This window comes from Poecilia reticulata, chromosome 15, assembly GCF_904066995.2.
Source record: "Poecilia reticulata chromosome 15, P_reticulata-male-v2, whole genome shotgun sequence".
Lineage (NCBI taxonomy): Eukaryota > Metazoa > Chordata > Actinopteri > Cyprinodontiformes > Poeciliidae > Poecilia > Poecilia reticulata.
The window spans coordinates 14,388,589-14,407,169 of record NC_088844.1 but is presented as its reverse complement, the minus strand read 5'-3'; the positions used below and the strand labels follow the sequence as shown (position 1 = coordinate 14,407,169).

The 18,581-nt window shown below is 36.9% G+C and overlaps 1 protein-coding gene across 1 annotated transcript in view; it reads left to right on the top strand.

Annotated features, from left to right (window-relative positions):
- LOC103476800 (protocadherin-15) overlaps positions 1–18,581 on the top strand; it is a 196,269-nt gene that overhangs the window by 144,811 nt on the left and 32,877 nt on the right. Inside the window, exons 24-27 of the mRNA XM_081616011.1 lie at positions 1,109–1,221; positions 13,766–13,875; positions 14,380–14,520; positions 18,062–18,189. Coding sequence (XP_081472137.1) covers positions 1,109–1,221; positions 13,766–13,875; positions 14,380–14,520; positions 18,062–18,189 — 492 coding nt within the window. The remainder of the gene's footprint in view (positions 1–1,108; positions 1,222–13,765; positions 13,876–14,379; positions 14,521–18,061; positions 18,190–18,581) is intronic.

The following is an 18,581-nucleotide window of genomic DNA, read 5'->3' as shown; positions in this document are numbered from 1 at the left end:
TTTATTTCTTGACATTAGTTCTTTAAACCATATAATTTTGTCCCCTTCAAATGATATCATATGCACCCAGAAGCATTGCTTAATCTTATATCAATCCTGTCTTATCTTATTATAAGTTTGTGTGTCAATTCATTTTGGTTAATTCAAAACAAACTCCATGGACCAGCAACAAAAATCAGTTTTAAAGCCCATTTTTACAATCTAGTTCAGCTCAGCTGCTTCTAATGTACTATAGTGCAAATCATTCCAAATATAATCAGCACACTCAATTTCAATAATTTAGCAACCATAAAAGTGCCAAAATGTTTCTCTAAAATGGCCAAATGCATGGAACTGACAAACCCCTTTAATTAAATCCCCTGGTCCAAACATGTGCAGGATGGGTGATGACATTGAAGAGAATTTTAATTGGAACAAAGTTCTGGTAGAAATGGAGTCGATGAGGGCAGCCAAATTCCTCAACCGGCTGGGTGGTCAGTGGGCAGAAATGAGACATAAAGTACAAGAAATCCACCAGATCATAAATGCTACTTTCTATTCTACGTTTGAAAATCCATACACACATTGGATGATTTCATATCAAATTTAAAATATAGTTGTTGTTGTTGTTTTAAATAGGACGTAATGAATGTAATCAGAATAAACACAAAAACTGATTCTCCGATTAGCAACTCTTTTTTTTTTTTTTTAGATAGAACTATTTCAAACATAAGTTTGTCAATCAGCTGCAGTGTTGCAGATTGTTTTTCATTATTAATGTGTTTGTCTTTCTGTTTATTTTGTTTCATCTTTGTTTTCAGTGTATTTTTTATTTTTTTTTCAAAAGTTCTACGTCTATTCTTTCTACTTATCTCGCTCACTCCGCTGGCTCACTCTCAGAACCGTTTGCACAGTCTATGAATGTAGATCAGCACAATCACACTTTTCCCTGTATTAGTTTTGCAAGGTTTTGCTACCATGTCTTTATTAAGATGCCAAACATGTCTACCAAAAAACACCTGGCAAGAACTTCAAAAGAGGAGTCAGAGAGAGACGCAGTATGGCTTGGAGTTGTGATAATTGTGTGTTTGCGCTTTCATGAGTATATCGTTCTGATGTCTCTTTGTAGCTGTTTGTGATTGCCTTTGATAACGGGGAGCCGGTGAAGTCAAACAGTACTTTGGTGGAGATCACTGTCCTTCAGCCCTCTCTCATCCCGATCTTCACTGAGGAAGAGTATACGTGAGTATCACTGACATGCCGTTGTTGCAGCTGACTGCTCCTGTACACTCTCACACCTTGGAGCAGCTTTGAATGTGCTGCTAGACAAAGGGGGGGGGGTTGCTTACAGCGATTAGAAAGAGCGGACAAGAACAGCTTATTTGATGTCCCGTCATCTTTTCTGCTTTTTTGACAATCTGAACCATAATGACCTCATAAATTATATATTTTGATTCACGCTACAATGACGGCACTTCTCCTCATGCATTTATTATGTTTAAGCAAATTCTAGCTATCTGCATACGTCTCAATTGTTGTTTTCAGCTGTAGTATCTCAAAGCTCAGTTTTTTAGCATGACAGATCAAGTTTTATATGTATTTATATACTGGAGCAGACTGTCCATTTCAGCACCACTTTAATCCCCATTTGTTTCCATCATGGCAGATAACTGGGCTACACTCTCAGTATGTAAAGAGCCACTTTTAAAAAAGATGAACTATTTAGATGGTTAAAATGGCAGAGAGAGAAGCAGATGAGGAAAATATTCTCCCCACTGCTCTGAAATGCAACACACAGCTTTACTAGGTCATGGCTGGGTGGAGTTTTTCACTAATGATGCTACTGAAGCTTGGGAGGACGCCAAAAAGAAATGTTTTATTAAATATAAACACATTATTAACAGACCGGTTTAAGCTGCTTGGAAAAATATTGTGTGATGAAGCAATAGAGCTGATTCTTGTTGGGTATTATGTCATGCTGCCGTAGGTACTCTTCTTCTGAGATTTAGAGGATCCTTGCCAGACTTTTAAGCTTCCGAGGTCTCGTGGCAAAGTCATCTGGCGTGTAGTTAGTCATTAGGAGCTTAAAGTACAGCTTACTTTAAGTGGATTGATTTAGTATCTTGTATGTTTAGAATCCTGACAGACTCTCTTTTGTGTCCAAATTTAACAAGTCTCTCTGTCTATGCATGGAAAGGGTAATGTAAGTGCGGCTTAACCTGTCAACACGTCACTTGAGATGTTGCATCTTTTTTCACAGCTTTGTTTTCTTGTCCATGTTGCTGGTATTAGTTAAACTATGCCATGTTGAGAGTGTGTGTATGTGTGAGGTTTGTGTGCTTTTGTTGGGGTTTAAAAAGTCCATTATTAACATTTTGTGACATTAGAACCACTTTAATGTATTTTAATGAGATTTGATGTGATATACCTTTGTTGGAAGTGGAAATGATACATGATTCTCAAGAATTGCATAGATAAAACCCTCTTTCCTCTGATATCCTTATTTAAAATCTAGTGCAGCCAGTTGCCTTAAGACATGACTTTCTCTGTAAATAGAGTTAATCTGTGTTTGATTTGGTGTCAGTTTAAATACAGCTGATCTTTGTAGGTATCTAAAGTTTGTCTTACGAGATAAGTGAACACGGGCGCTGCATGGTGCAGTGGTTGGGGCGGGCGAAGAATCTCCTAAGCACGGAGGCTGCAGACTCAACGCGGCCACTCCGACTTCAGCTTGGACCTTTTGCCGCATGTCTTTCCCCCATTCTCACTCTGCACCCTTAATGTCTGAATACTGCTAAATAAAGGCCATGATTGCAAAAAAAAGTCTTCAGAAGAAGATAATCGGACAAACCTCACCATGAATCTCCAGGACTACATTGAACAAATTAGGGACAAATTTGTGGAAATGATAAAAGGTAATAATTAATTAAAACAATAATTTGAGATATAAACATGTAGGAGTTTTTATTCTGTCATCTGAAAATGAAAAGAGTTGAAGCTAATCATAAAAGTAGTCAAGTGATTCTTGGTGAGACTGGAGGAGCTGCAGAGATTCACAGCTCAGGGGAGAGAGAATCTGTGCTCAGTGCAACAGGTAGACACACAGTCCTCGCCAGGGAGTAAACTATTACTGGAAAGAAGTCTAAGAAATTATGTTTGCATGTTTCCACAAGCAGTGTTGGGAGAAAACATGTGGAAGAAAGTTCCACATTTTTATGTTTTTATTTTTAAAGTGTAGGAAGCTGGTTGAAATGAAACATAATTAAAACCTTAACATTATTCTTTCAACCTTACAGGTAGTGTGCAGCTTTGTGGTGGTCCCAGTAAGAAAAAGTTTGTGGTTTTAACTTGACAAAGTTTTGAAAAAAGTGATAAGGACATATTTAGTAGGTGGTGTGCACCTCCATGCAGTTTTATTCAATGATTAATACACCGGGACAGCAATGTAGCCATTGAAAAGCCATTGATTGACACATTGAATGAATGGCGAGCCTGAAACACTTTGCAAATCGGTCGGCAAATCTTTGGTCACACTGACAAAGTTACCACACACAGTGGCAGGTCTACTGTAAATTATGAGCATGAAAGCATTAGCCAGGTGCTCGAGCCTCCCCTGCAGAACAAGCCTCTCTCCAGCGGAGAGAATACAATCTGCTTCCTTTGCGATTAACCGTCTACTCATTCCTCTCCTCCCAATCTCTAATGATTGTCTTCTCCCTTAAGAAACCTTTGCAACACAAATCACTTTTTAAATGTCCACAGAAGTTCTTGTCTGCCCCAGTTAGTTATAGCAGCAATCAGGTAAGCTATGCCTATAGCTCTGGGGTACACAATTAAAACATCTCAGCGGACCTTGGCTGACTTAATGATTTCTTCTCCTGCTTTATGGTTGCTCTTCCCCATCTGTCAGAGGGAAATTAGGTGCTCTAGTCATTGTTGGCTAAAACAAGATACTTGTACTGTTGTTGCTTTTTTAGCATTGTGTTGCCACTTGTTTATTTTTTTTGTCTTGTTTTTAAATTATGGAACTAAACTTATTGCATATATTTTTTGTAGCATCACAAATGCATTAGATGTTTGGCTAACCATCACAACACCATCTTTTGTAGTTTACACAAATCAAACATGATCAACAAAATGTGGGTTCTAAATTACTTTAAATATTCTTGTGACGTCAAAGTGAAAACTGTTGTTTTATAAAATAAAACAAAATAAACTAAAATAAAAACTACATAAAGATATGTAACATATAATAAGTGATTGGCTGATTTTAGTACCAGTTGGCTAGTGATCACGATGAGTTGGATATCACCTGAGCGTGCCTGAAGTGATTGCATCATAAACTCACCTGTGTCTGGACGGTCCATTCACTGGTTAATCAGAATTCTCAGCTGATATTACAGCATGAAGACAAAAGAACTCTTCAAACAAATCAGCTAATGTTATTGAAAAATATTAGTCAGGAGATGGATACAAAGAATAACTAAGGTACTTGACCTCCCCTGGAGTTCAGTTAAATTTCTTCATATTCCTTTCATGAAGAAAAGAAAGGAATATGGCAGATGCGTAAATCTGCCTGGATCAGGCCGCCCTCCCAAACTGAGTGACTGTGCAAGAAGGAGACGAGAAAGTGAGTTGGTGGTTACCTCAGCTCGTCCTTTTGCTAATCTCTGCCTCATTCACTGAGACTGCCTCAAGTTAGTGTTTGCCCTTCCTACTCCTAGAGAATTTGTCAGGCCAAAGACCCTGACACTCAGACCTACGGCAGGATTAAGGGAGCTCTGGTGGAGTCATTGACATTTCAGTCCAAAATGCCGGCCCATGTCCACTTACCCAGTAGTTGTTTGGCAGCCATTAATTTTAACCACCCTCATTGATCGTGTATAATGTTGGACATGGAGAATGCATTTAATACCTGTTCAACAAGAAATGAATATGATTTGGTGTATATCGGAGTAGGAGCATTTTTTATTTTATTTTTTCTCTCGGATTGAACCAATCTTCCACATGTCATTCCCCTGGAGCCTTTCTCCTCCTCCGTATGCTTGGTGAAGACTTTCCTGGAGCCCCAGAGAGCATCCTGGTGAACTTTACTGAAGCCTTTTGCTTTTTTCCAAGTCAGGAGCACAATCCTTAAGGGAAGTCTTAGCTTTGGTCTTAAAGCAAGCAAATGGACATGTATTTCTCCTTCTGTGTAACTGGAGATGGGGGGGGTTAGCTTGCTGTATAACACAGGCCAGATATGCGAGTCGCTCCCTACCTTCAGTTGCTCTAAGGCTATGTTTTCTGGCCCGTTGTTACAAACCTGCTATCTGAGCAGTTTTTTGTGCTGCTTATCTCCCCTCAGCACTTCCCTTTCTAAATCTACTCTAAATCGCTTGAGACTTTTGCCTGACTGATTCCGAATATGTCATTTTATGTTCCCCTCTCCTCGTCCCCTCTGTTCACTCACAGCCAAGCTTCCACGTCCCCTGAGCTTTTCTTCTCAGGCTTTTACTATTTTGCTTTTTCTTCCCTTTGTGTTACTCGCCACTTGACAGTCAGGGGACCATCACTTTTCTAAAGGGTGTGAATAAACAGGGATTTTATATATATATATATATATATATATATATATATATATATATATATATATATATATATATAATGTCCTCATCATTGAAGTTAGCTTTGCTCGCTCTACTTAAATATGCATTGGTGTTGATATTTATTTTTGTAGTCATGACAGTGAGTAATAAAAACATTGTTACTGTGATCCTGAGAGTTAAATGTTCTTTTAACTATCTGCCCCTGTGCCATTTACCAATTCTGCATTTGAAAACACACACACACACGCACACACACAAAACAAGATACAGGTGCATCTTAATAAATTAGAATATAATCAAAAATATAATTAATAAAAAAAATCTGTTTTAAAAGCAAAAGTAGATTATATAATTCAATATATATATATTTCAAGTGAGTACCATATTTTCCGCACTATAAGGCGCACCGGATTATAAGGCGCACCTTCAATGAATGGCCTATTCTAAAACTTTTTTCATATATAAGGCATTATAAGGCGCATAGAATAGACGCTGCAGTTTGGGTTGCCATCCGTCCTGTATTGAACCTATACGGGACGCGATTTGTTCCATACTCTACAAATGTGGATGTGTAATAATAAAGAAGTGGTCTCTGAGTACTTTATATACTAGGCTGTCCCAGTCATTGTTTCACTCACGGTGTTGGTGTTGCGATATTTTGCCTAACTGCATTCTGGGTAACAGACCAACCGACACGCTGCTGCCGCAGTCTCTGTCTCTCTTCCCCCGACCCACCAGGCTTTAAATGTATAGGGGCAGGTCCCTTGGTAACCCTAGTCGAAGCACCCCGGCTGAATATCTAAAGCCACTTTGTTGACATAAAGAATGTCAACAAAACATTCCGACTCGGGTTGGCGAGGAGAACCTTCCGCGACTGGGCCCGGGCGTGGCCGGACGATGGTCACCCTTCTCCGTTTGCGCACAGCATGTTTGTGGAGAACGTGGTGCTAAAGTGACCTGCAGACGACCTGATTATCAGGTCGGTAGATAGGTCAGTCAAACTTTATTAGCAAACCAGCGTTCTGACAACTATCCCAGCGTTTCTTCTTCTACGGGCGAAAATGAAGTCGGCGGCTGCTTACCGTAGTTGCTAGACCTGTTGTAGCTCAATATTGGTCCAAATATGAGGCGCACCGGATTATAAGGCGCACTGTCGGTTTTTGAGGAAATTGAAGGTTTTTAGGTGTGCCTTATAGTGCGGAAAATACGGTATGTTAGAGATTTGATGAGTTTGGCTTACAGCTTATATAAACTAACATGTGCCTTCCTCAGAAATTACAGTACCGAAACAAAAATTATTTTTAAGACACAAATACGATGTTATGGCCATGTTATGATGTATGTGACCATGTTGAAGGCTACTTATTTGACAGTAGTTGAGCAGATGTTATTAGGATAAGCCACCAAAGGCTAAGAGCAAATAATTTACTGTTCAAGTATAAACATAATTTTGGAAAGGTGAGTTTATGAAAAACGTACAGGACAAAATCTTGTGCAAGTAAGAGGAATAAATAGGATTGGGAATAAAAAGTCCATTCATGGGTTTGCTGATAATACACAAGGCAAGAACTCTATGGACTACAACTATTGGATTCTTGTGTTAAGCAGTATTGATTTTTTTTTCTTCATTTCCTTATTCAGCAAGTTCCTAAGCCTGTTATTAAAATGCTTTTTAAAAAAATACACCTAATATTATCAATCCAGGATATTATATTTAAAAATTCCCTCAGAAATATCCATATAACATGAGAAATAGCCCAAATTTTAGCTAGACCGGATCAAAGGTTTTGTACTAGTCAATATATTACTCAATAAAAATATATTCTTAAAAAGCATTCCTGGATACTTTGGTAAGTAAACTGTAGCTAAGAATCACCTCCCAAATTTCAACACGGCTACGGTTCTTACATAAATCAGCAGATGACATGCTTCCATGCTATGCATCTCTTTTAGTGGCATTTTTAGCGATTTGCCAGCTGTTTATAAAAGTTATAGAGGTTCTCTGAGCCCACATATTTATGCTCACTGCCATGCATTTCAAGGCTGAGCTGTGAAAATTACACAGCATTCTCCCACACATTGGCTTTGTGCCTCACCGAAAATCTACATTTAAACAAATCAACTTCTCTGTAATCTGTTTGTCAGTGAACATTTATCCTTTAGTTCCTTTCTTTCTTTCTTGACTTGTAGTTTTAGGGCATGGGGCTTCTTAATGTAACTGAAGGGCATCAGCTGCAGGTTTGACTCTGCAGCATTGAGCCTTAAACATGTGAACTCCAGAGGCTTGCTGACCTTTTGCTCAAATCTGCTCAATAGACAGGCATCATGGAGCTGTCTAACTGACACAAAGTCATCATTGTACACATCCAAATATCAGATAAAGGTCAATGCAGAAAGACAGAGGAGACGAGCAGTGTAACATATCATTAAGGACTCACCCTGGCTTTTTAGATAAGTGTTTGTAAATGTAGTGTATGCACAATCGTGACAAATGAAATGCTTTTATGGTCAGCTTTGTCTTATTATTATCATGCATGTTTTATATGAAATAAGCAAGAAAATGCATGGTGACGCTGTAAGAAAGTCCTGGGATTAATTCCCAGCATGTTGTCGTTCCACATGGAGTTTACATGTTCTCCTGGTGAGTTTTCTCTTTGCACAAATGCTAGCTCTCCAATAGTCTACAAGCATGAATGTCCGGTCAATTGGTTACTCTAAGAGTCTCTTAGGTACGACTGTGTATAGTCGCCTGTTCTGTGTGTCTCTGTGTTGCCCTGCGATGGACTGGTGCCCTGTCCAGGGAGTACCCTGCTTCCACTTCTCCCATAACCCCCAGAGGTGAGCACCAGGTCACCTGTGACCCTCCAAGGACAAGTGCGTAATGGTTGGATCGCTATTATTTTGTAAACCCTAAGCTAAATAACATTAGCATAAACATATGTAATATATAATTTTACATGTACAGTAACCAAGTTTACTTGATAATAATAATGGATAATGGATATTAACACTAACGGTAGGGAACAAAATAAAAACGGAAAATAAGTTACTGAGTATTGTTTTGATCTTCATTGTCGCACATTTGTTGGCATTAAACACAGAAGAGGTCCTATCCTACCCGCAGAACTGCAAAGAGCATTTAAACTTTGTCCTATTTTTAAAGTTATTGCACACCTTTAATCCACTGGGAAACGCTTAAGTAGGTTTACTCGGAGTTTGCTGTTAAATTTGGTATTGACTGAAAAACTAAGCTCTCGATAAAGAACTTTTCTTTCTATCAGCTTTTATAGAAACAGAAGCTGAAATGTTTTTCAGATTTGTAATTATCATTCATCATTTGAAAATTTGCTTGCAGGCAGAGACACACACCAGGGTGGCACATCGGTTTACTAACAAAACTTGCAAAACAAGATTTGAATTCATCCATCTCACTCACTGAATTGAACTGATAAATACTGAACAACTGGGTAGCATAATAAACAAGTATTCATGATTTACCCTATGTGGTACGATGAACTGTTTGTGCCATCTTGGAAGTACAATTCATTCACGATGCACATCTGAATTTAGTGTATTAAAAAAAAAAATCATCAAGCACAGGAAGGTCACACCTGTCACTCTCATATTATGCTCATTGCTTGTTTTTCAGTCTGTTGTGCATTGCAACAAAGGTACCAAGGTATAAAGTGGAGTATGGTAGACACGGCAACAGCTGCCCCTGTGGTGTGTAACAAGGTTTATCCGCCTCTGCCTTGTCTCGTAAGCATCACTCTGCCATTGGCCCTGGGGCAGAGTGCTTGCTGACACATGTGAGCCGCCCGCACCTCTCAGCGGCATGTCAGTCACTCTCTCATGTTGACACCGGGACCCTCTGCTGTCTATAGACATGTCAGGTTGCTCTTCTGTCTATGCCACTCTTCGTGCTCTAGATTAGTTTTTTTTTGTTTTTTGTTTTTTTATCTCAATTGAAAAGTAACTTTGGCCCTACTTAGGAAAAAAATTACAGGTTGAATTTAATAGAATCCCTCACCAACTGACCTTTGTAAAAAAAAAAATAATAATAAAAAATTCAAACTTTATTATTTAAGCCAGCTTTTATGCAAATATCTGGATAGTAGTAGAGCAACAATCTATCAAAGCAAGATTCTTCCACCTGTCAGTCTAAATAACCCCATTTTTCTGTCCAAGGTCCTGTTTACATGTGGTTCCACTTTTACAATAATTGGCATACTTTAGTCACAATAATATCCACCTTGGCATTCCTCAGCAGTTTTCAACCCTCAGGCAGAGCCACTTTGTAGGAAGGTGATAACAGTGTTGCCTCCTCCTGGAATTCACATTGTGTCTGCTCCAGACTGCCTTCATTTTCTTCTTAAATTGAAAGATAACCCTAAGAAAAATCAGCATATCTCACTTACCGATGCTGCAGTATGTGTTTTAACAAGCCAGACTCGTTCTTTAATCTGAGAAGACTGAAAACATTCGATCTTAAAGTTGTATTCCCTCGTTTTGCTATGTGGGAAGCCTCTTTGAGGCACACATTTTTCAGTAGTCTCACTCCAGGGGTCATTGCACCTCATTATTTTGTGTGGAAAGTGCAGAGACAGACATTTGTTGCACCTCCAAAGCAGCAAAAGTAGTAACTGTGATGAATCAATGTCTTTGATTTGCAACAAGCCACACTGGACACCACTGTTAACATCAAACTGCTGATGCTGCGGTATATGTGTTTGGTCAATCCAAAAAGTATGGAAGGTTAAAAAGTACCTCAGTTTAGCCGTCTGCATTTGTAGTTGCTGTATTCTAGGATATTTAAAAAAAAAATTTTTTCATATTGTGTTCTTGTTCTTTGGCCTGTACTTTGTCTTTTGGTGTTTTTTTTTTTTTTTTTTTTTTTTTTTATAAACTTTTCTAATTTTTTTATTCAATAAATTGTAGCATTGTGATGTAGGGTCATATTCACTTAAGGTTAGATAAGGTCATTTACTTATTAACCACATAACATCAGCATTCTGTATCCTAGCACATTTAAGGTACAAGGGGGAAAAAAAAACTTGTGGTAGAGAAAGGTGCACAACCAATAGGTGTAATCACAACCTTGACTGGATTGTGAAGGAAAACCTATTTAGGAGTTTGGAAAGGATTCACGGTGTTGTACAAGCGGAAGCAGTGCTTCAAAAGCCACCACACACAGATGTTTTCCAGAGATGAGCTAGAATAGTCACATTGTTTGAGTTGAGCTGCTAACCAGATGCAACATCAGGAGTTTCTTACCTATGGAGAAAAAAGGACTGTATTGTGACTCAGTGTTTCAAAGTCCTCTTCCAGATGAAAGCAAATTTTAAATGTCACCTTAAGAAAAGACATGGGAAGTGTGAGATTTGTACAGTCAGTAATGATTTGGGGATTCATGTCATCGTCTAGTGTTTGTACACTGTGCAGCCATCTATTCCGACATTTTAGAGACATACGAACTTTATGGAGATGGTGATTTTATTTTCCAACAGGACTATTCTAATGTGTGAACACAAGTCATTTCTAAAAAATTTATTTATTTTTTTTCCAATATTCTAATCTCTTAAGGTGCACCTACATTAGAATCAGAAAGTTTATACATTGGTATGCGTTTATCCTGTAAAGGTTCGAGTGTCTGCACTTCACACTTCACTCGCCTTGCCTGCTGGTGGTGGCCAGAGGGCACAGTGCTGCTGGCACATGGCAGCCTCGCCTCTGTCAGACTGCCCCAGGGCAGCTGTGGCTACAGTTTAGCAGCTCACCATCTGTTGTGACTTTTTTACACTTATAATGTTGTTCAGTATAAGTGACTGATTTACAATTATATGTTAAGCATAGATTACATGATTATTATTAATTGAATTGAACATGTTTGTATATAATTACAAGGTTGAAGTGAAATATATTTAAGTGCAAGACATGATTTATTTGAATAGAAGAAGTCTTTTATTTTGAAGAATGCTTGAGTATCTGATTCTGTTTTGTCACTATCTTGCTTTGTTGATATTTTGGTTGTTTTGGTAACGAACAGCTGTTGCCGTTATCAGCTGTCGCCGTTTTCGCTCTTCAATAAAGAACTGAACAGAAAGGTTCAGTAAAAGACATACGATCCTCCGTTTTGTTTGAAGAAGCTTCACTCCGTAACACCATCATCAGCATGTCCATGTGTGCATGAATGGGTGAATGACTGAATGTTATGTAAATTGCTTTGGGGTCCTCAGGACTTGATAAAGTGCTATATAAGTACAAGTACAGGTCATTATGATTGTGTGCTCTTTCCAAAACAGTGACACATTTCCTGCAGTTGTTGTGAACTATAGCCAACTTTGGAATTGAATTTGAAATTAGATATTATGTAAAGTAAACACTGAATCATACTTTATATACAACATTGAGAGAATAAGCGAAATAAAAAACAAATTTCACAATAGCATAACCCGTTTTCTCAGTGAGATGATGTCATCTTCAAATCGTTCCTCAACACCTACAGCTTTACCTTGCCTCTATTGGAGCTGTAATTTCCATGAAGAACAGGGGAAATCATTTCAGCTAGAAATCAATACGCACCTTTTTGGACAGGTATGTATTGTATTAGAAAGGTTTGTAACGTGGATGTTTTCGACAAGATATTTGAGTGATATCTGTTTCTAACCAACTCTGCAAATATTACATTTAAAGAATTTCTTGAATGAATTGGTAGATAGATACTTGCAGTCTCAGCAATTTTCAGAATGAATGAATGAATACATAAGTTTGTTCATTCATTAATAATCACATAAGGACAAATAATGCCAAAGGACAAAGCAGTAGGCTGAATCCCAACATACCTTATCCCTCTGCAAATTTTTTTGTTTTTGTATCTTTAAGTGAAAAACCTTAAGGTTTCTTGGGGATTTACAGTTAAAATCTTCCATAATCTGAAGACTTTATCACAGTGCCACAGCCACAAACTGGGAACGTTATCCTCCTCAAAGTATTTCACCATCAATAAGAGGAAAAAAAAAACTACAAAAGGAATGTTGCTTTTCTGCTCAGCTCTCTTTTTCGATCTGCTGCTCATGCCCTTACACAGTCCTATTCTGAGGGAGAGAATGCTTTGCTTTATTATGCAGCTACTGTGTGATATACACAGACATGTGGCACCACTTTAAGATTTGTTTATTTTTGTTTGTTTTTTTTTGTTGTTGTTGGTTTTTTTTACCTCAACCACATTTTGCTGAAAGAAGAAAATAATTTAACTAACTAACTTATGCACCTGTGAGATAAACTGTGTTGATTGGCTTGATCTGCAGGATAAATGATATTACATGGCAAAACCTAGTAAAGTAAATGGAGAGTATTGGAACAGTAAGCGAACGTGTTACTCTTTCAAATGTTTTTTCATCTTGCAAAATTTTGCATTCATACTGGGAGTAGTGTCTGTTGCCAGTATTGTTTTTTCCATGTTTCTCTCTGTATGGCATTTTAATTGTGCATCTAATTGTAATTGTTGTGTAACCTTTGCCGTGTCTTACTCAGGGCTTCTTTCTAATGCAACTTACCTGTACAAGTCAAATTATTCTATGATTGCAGTCATGTCTTCTGATTTGCCTAAATTTGTCAGTTGTTGATTTGATGTAATTATGTATGATGTCATGTTATAGCTGTATCCTTTCTCGTGTTAATAATCCCTTTTTTATGAAATGCGCAATTCCAATTTCTGTTTTGCCTTCCACTGAGACACAAACGAACAAAAGTTTTTGGTCAGAGTAGAATCTCTAACACTATATAAATTAGTTACAATGCAAGCTAACAGGGGAATCTAGCTTACACATTTACAACAAATGTTGTTTCTGTATTTTTGAAGAGAAACAACCTCATACTGGATGAATCCTTGCAAACACATTGGCCAGTCAAGAGCTCCACACTCCAAATGTTTAAGTGAAGCGTTATGCACTCTTTTAGAAGTTCATGCACTATTTCCAAATAAGATCCAGTTTTAAATAAACTGACATTATTTTGTGTGACCCTAACTATGTTTGTTTTTGTTTTTCTTAGAAAATGTAAAACACAGACACATTTACATTTTTGTTGGACACAACAACTGACCGTTCAGTTATACTTTCTTCTACTGTCTTTATACTGATTTGACCAAAGTGCTGGACAGCAATGGCTGCCTTACCACTTGTTTGATGTCTTTCCAGGTTTCTGCCAGTGAAAGAGCTGTCTCCAGTTGGCACTGCAGTGGGAACTATTTTAGCTGCTGCTATGAATCAAACCATCTTCTACTCCATTGTTGGAGGAAATGAACTAGGTATGGCCTACAGATCAAATACGGTGCAGGAAATGAAGACTAATTGAATTTTCTCTGGGTACAAGATACAAATAGGTTTTTCCACATACTTCCTACCTAGGATTGTCTGTGACACAGACTGCGGCTTTGAAAAAAAACAGCTTTTTATTTGTTATTTGATTAGAGAGAAACTCCTATCTTAGGTGCAAAATTGTTTGTACTACCATATACTGAGAATGAGTTTGGTTTTTTGTTGTAAAGTGTCCCTGAGGAAAAACAAAAAACAGGATTTTTCTTAATATTGAAGGCGACAGAGTATATATTAACTCCATCTTTGCATAGATATAGAAAATCACATTTCTGTTGCACTCACTTTAAATGGCTTGCTAAACTTGTTGGCAAAGAGAAACAAAAAATATTTTACATTTGACAAGTGACAAACAAATCAAATTCAATCAAAAGCAGAAATAAGAAGGAGGAAAACACCCTTTTTTTTTAATAGTCACCATGTTTTCTTGTTTTCAGGTCACTTTAAAGTGGACAGCAGCACAGGTGTCATCTCCATTGCCCGACCTCTGGATTATGAGAATATAACCAGCTACGTTCTCAGGGTGCAAGCAGATTCTTTGGGAGTTGTCATGTCCAACCTGCGTGTGCCTTCTAAAAGTAAGAAATAACTTTTAAATATAGATCTATTACCATGGTTTTTTGACAGACTATAATAGTAAAATCATATTTGATTTAAATGTTCGCTGCATTTCTCCATCACAAGCTGCTTTGTGTGGTTTGTTATATTGATGTTTTAAAACATGTCAAATGCTTTGACATGTTTTTTTTTCTTTTTACTCGGAACACATTCTAACACAGAAAAGCAACATCTTCACATAACTAGATAGATGATTTGCTTTGTGTGAGTTTGTAAGGTTTTTTTTGTTTGTTTGTTTTTTGACCCATTGTTTAAGATTAACTAGAAAATTCCAGTGTGATTTAAAATGGGCAGCAATAGCAGAAACTACTGGAGAAGGTTTGTCTAATATAATTATTATAACATATATTCATCTGTCCCTGCTTTAAATGTATTTTAATAATATATCCATCATCATTTGTTTTAATTTATGCTTTTCTTCTCTATATGGGGAATGTCTGAGATTATTCATAGAAAAAAAATATCTAATTAATTCATCTCGTTCTTTCTTTTTTTTTTAAGTGAAATATGCTTAAAAATGTGCTTTTTCATTTAAGGGTTGTGCTTCCCATATTTCTGTTCAAATATATAGGGTAACACTTTATTTGAAGGGGTTTGCATAAGACTGACATGACACTGTCATAAACATGACATAACACCTGTCATGAACATAAAGAAGTCTTTAAGAATGTTTGACAGTTGTCATAAAGTGTCATTCGGTAAATAATGACACTTTTAATGCAAAGTTGCTCTAAAAGTTGCATTAAAAGTCAATTAAAAGTGCCAACTTTGCATGATTTTGTAAATAATTACAATTTAATGCAAAGTTGGCATTTTTAATAGACTTTCAGTGCAACTTTTAGAGCAACTTTGCATTAAAAGTGTCATTATTTTCCAAATGACACTTCATGACAGCAATCATAAACATTCATAAAGACTTCTTTATGTTCATAACAGATGTTATGTCATGTTTATAACAGTGTTATGTCAGTTTTAAGCACACCCCTTCAAATAAAGTGTTACCGAATATAGTTACTTAGTTTGGGTTGGTCCAAGTATATGAATTTAGAAATGGCCTTAATAGCCTAATCTATTAGCATTTTTATATTATCATTATTATTTAAGGCTATCATTTAAAGAAAACTCTCATATAATTTCCTTGCACAGACAGAGGCATATTTCAAATGGTTAATTTTGGTAGGTTTTTCAATCATGGCTTGGAGCTGCTGGAAACCCAGTTTCTTAGATAATTTAAATTCATCATAAGACTATTGAAAAAGAAGAGATTTTTAATGCATAAATATAATATCCTATGTTGTTCGTCACAAAATCAGGAGAATAAAAACACTGAAAAATGTTGCTATGTTTACAACAAATGTATAAAAAGTAAGAGTCTAACTCTTTGCTTTAAATTGTTGAAATAATTTTTTTTCGTATACTCTTTTGTATTGAACTGCATGCACTAATGACCCTAGAATTCCATATTCTAGAGTTCTAAATCTTTTCAGGCTCCACGTGCGTTAAATTGTAGGTATTACAGATTTCTCTATATACTTCCACAAATACAAGTTTTAAATGCTATCGTGGATTTATTTTGTTTTGTTTGTAGCTGACAGGGACTTTAGATAACACCTTCTCTGATATCATTACTACATCTAGGTTTTCATTAGGCTTGTTAATGGCCAGTTTACTGACATACAAGTTCCCTACGATGACAAATAATACGCTGCCTCCAAACTTGGTCAAGGAATAATCGATGGCCTGCTCTTCACGCCTCTCATCTTCTCACTCTGTGTGGCCCTCACATTGTAATGACAGTAATTACAAGTAAACAGTAGTCAGGCACACAAACCATAAGAGGGCTCTTGTCTCACACATAAGGGAGAGTTTTTGAGTGGGCAGATGCATTTTTCTTTCCTCACTTGTAACAAATTATGGAGGCTTTACAATAAAGAACAGCTTTTATCTCAGGGTTATGATAATTGAGTTAAGTTGTACACCACTGGTGTACTTTTGGGTCAGTGAAAATATCTCACTTACCCAGAAGGGAGAGCACTCTGGGTATGTGATTGCTAGTCTTAAGACAAGTGCAGAGTTTATGTATGTAATACATTCTGTACACACACATTAATTTATCATAAGGTCAGAATGTAAGACAGTTATGCTCTGTAGATGGGAACACACCCATTACTGCTCTCCTCTCTGAAGCGATCCTTTCGTTTAATGGGCCTATTTTTTTTTACCCATGCATTTACATTATGAGTGTGTAAAAAATAACTAGAGAAGGAAGGACACTTGCTGTATATGTTTTAAAAGTCTGGGAGGAATGTGGGCACTTTTAAAAACAGAAAGGGAGGAGAGATAAACTCATCCCCTTGAGCCCTGTCCATACATGATTCACACTGTAGCCAATGTGTATGCAATTTAATGTGATGTGTTGGGGTTTCTTTCCAACTTCCCTTGATGCATCCTTAGTTTCACTGCAGGATGACTTTACATTTTTGTGAAGAGAAAGAGGTCCTTGATATTGTATTTGTCCAACCGGCAGACCTGGAGGGTTCGTATGAGTGCTGACGATTGCTAAAGAAAAATGCAAACAATGAAATATGTGAAGCTTCACTAAAAGGCCATTGATTAATTTTAAATTCTGTGTAGGATGTAATTGTTCTAATTAAGATTATCCAAAGCTTCAAATAATGGATTGACTTACGGAGTCTTTCCCACATTTTTTTGTCATAAAGCCTAAGTAGGAGGGCTAATAAACTGATAGAGCAACAATAAGGTTTAGATCACAGAATTTCAATGCAATAGAATGGCCCAGTCAAAGTCCAGGCCTAAAATTATTGGATAATCTGTATGAATTCTCCATCTAGTCAGACTGAGTTTGAGCTATTTTAAAAAGAACATATATAAAATCACTTCAGATAGTTATCATAGCCAATTAGAAATTACCTAATAAAAAGGTTGGCTTTTCATGTTTATATTTTTTACATTTTTACAATTTAAAACCTGATAGTAATTATTTCAGAAGTGACCATCTTTGAAAGTATGAAATAAAAAAAGGTTTCTTTAAAAAAAAAAAAGATACTTCTGTGTTATTTTCCATGAAGTAATACATTTCAGAGTAGTCTTGGGAATAGAAGAACTTACTCTGATCTGACAGTTTCAAGGCCAGATTATGCAGCATCTGATTATCTACAGGCCACATGACTGAATAAGCTTCTGGGTGTTAAAGATGAAAGTTTCCTAACCGATCTTCTTTCTTTTCTTTTCTTTTTTTCATTTATAAATGTATGAGGGTTCAGCAAACTTGGCTTATTAGACTCTTGAAATACAGTGACTCACTCAAATTGGTGTTTCTCACAGTACATGCCAAAGTTTTTTGGTTTCACATTGCCTAAGATAAATGGAAATTAGACCTGCATTTTTAGCTCAAGTGAAAGTCTGTCCAGAACTTTATTTGTTCATTTATTTACATTGTTACCTTTGTTTTGTTTTGTTTTGTTTTTTTGCTTTTTGCAGCCAACACTGCCAAGGTGTTTATTTATGTAGAGGATGAAAATGACCACCCGCCCGTCTTCTCCAGAACGCTCTACATAGGTGGCGTGACTGAAGACACCAAGATTTTCAGCTCTGTTCTCAAAATAGTGGTAAGAAAATAGAAAATAAGTTGTTTTTTTTGTTGTTGTTTTTTGATGCAGTATATGTAGAGGGAATTGGCTGAACCTGCAGTGCCTGATTCCCTTCCCTGGCCGCCTTGGTGTAACAATTCATCCGATCAGCTTTACTCCGCACAGTTTGATCTGTTCCACTATCTCTGGTTACATCACTTTGTCAGTTTTGCTCTATTTGTTGTCTACTTTCATTCACAAGCAGGTAAAACCTGCACATAGTTTTCAATATACAAAAATAGAAATATGTTGCAATATGTTGGTCATATGTTTTTGTTACTGAGCTCCCCTGCAATATTTAACTTGTGAAGCTTTGGTCATTCTCTAACTTACAGTGTAAGATAAACTGATAAAACGGATAAAACTAATGA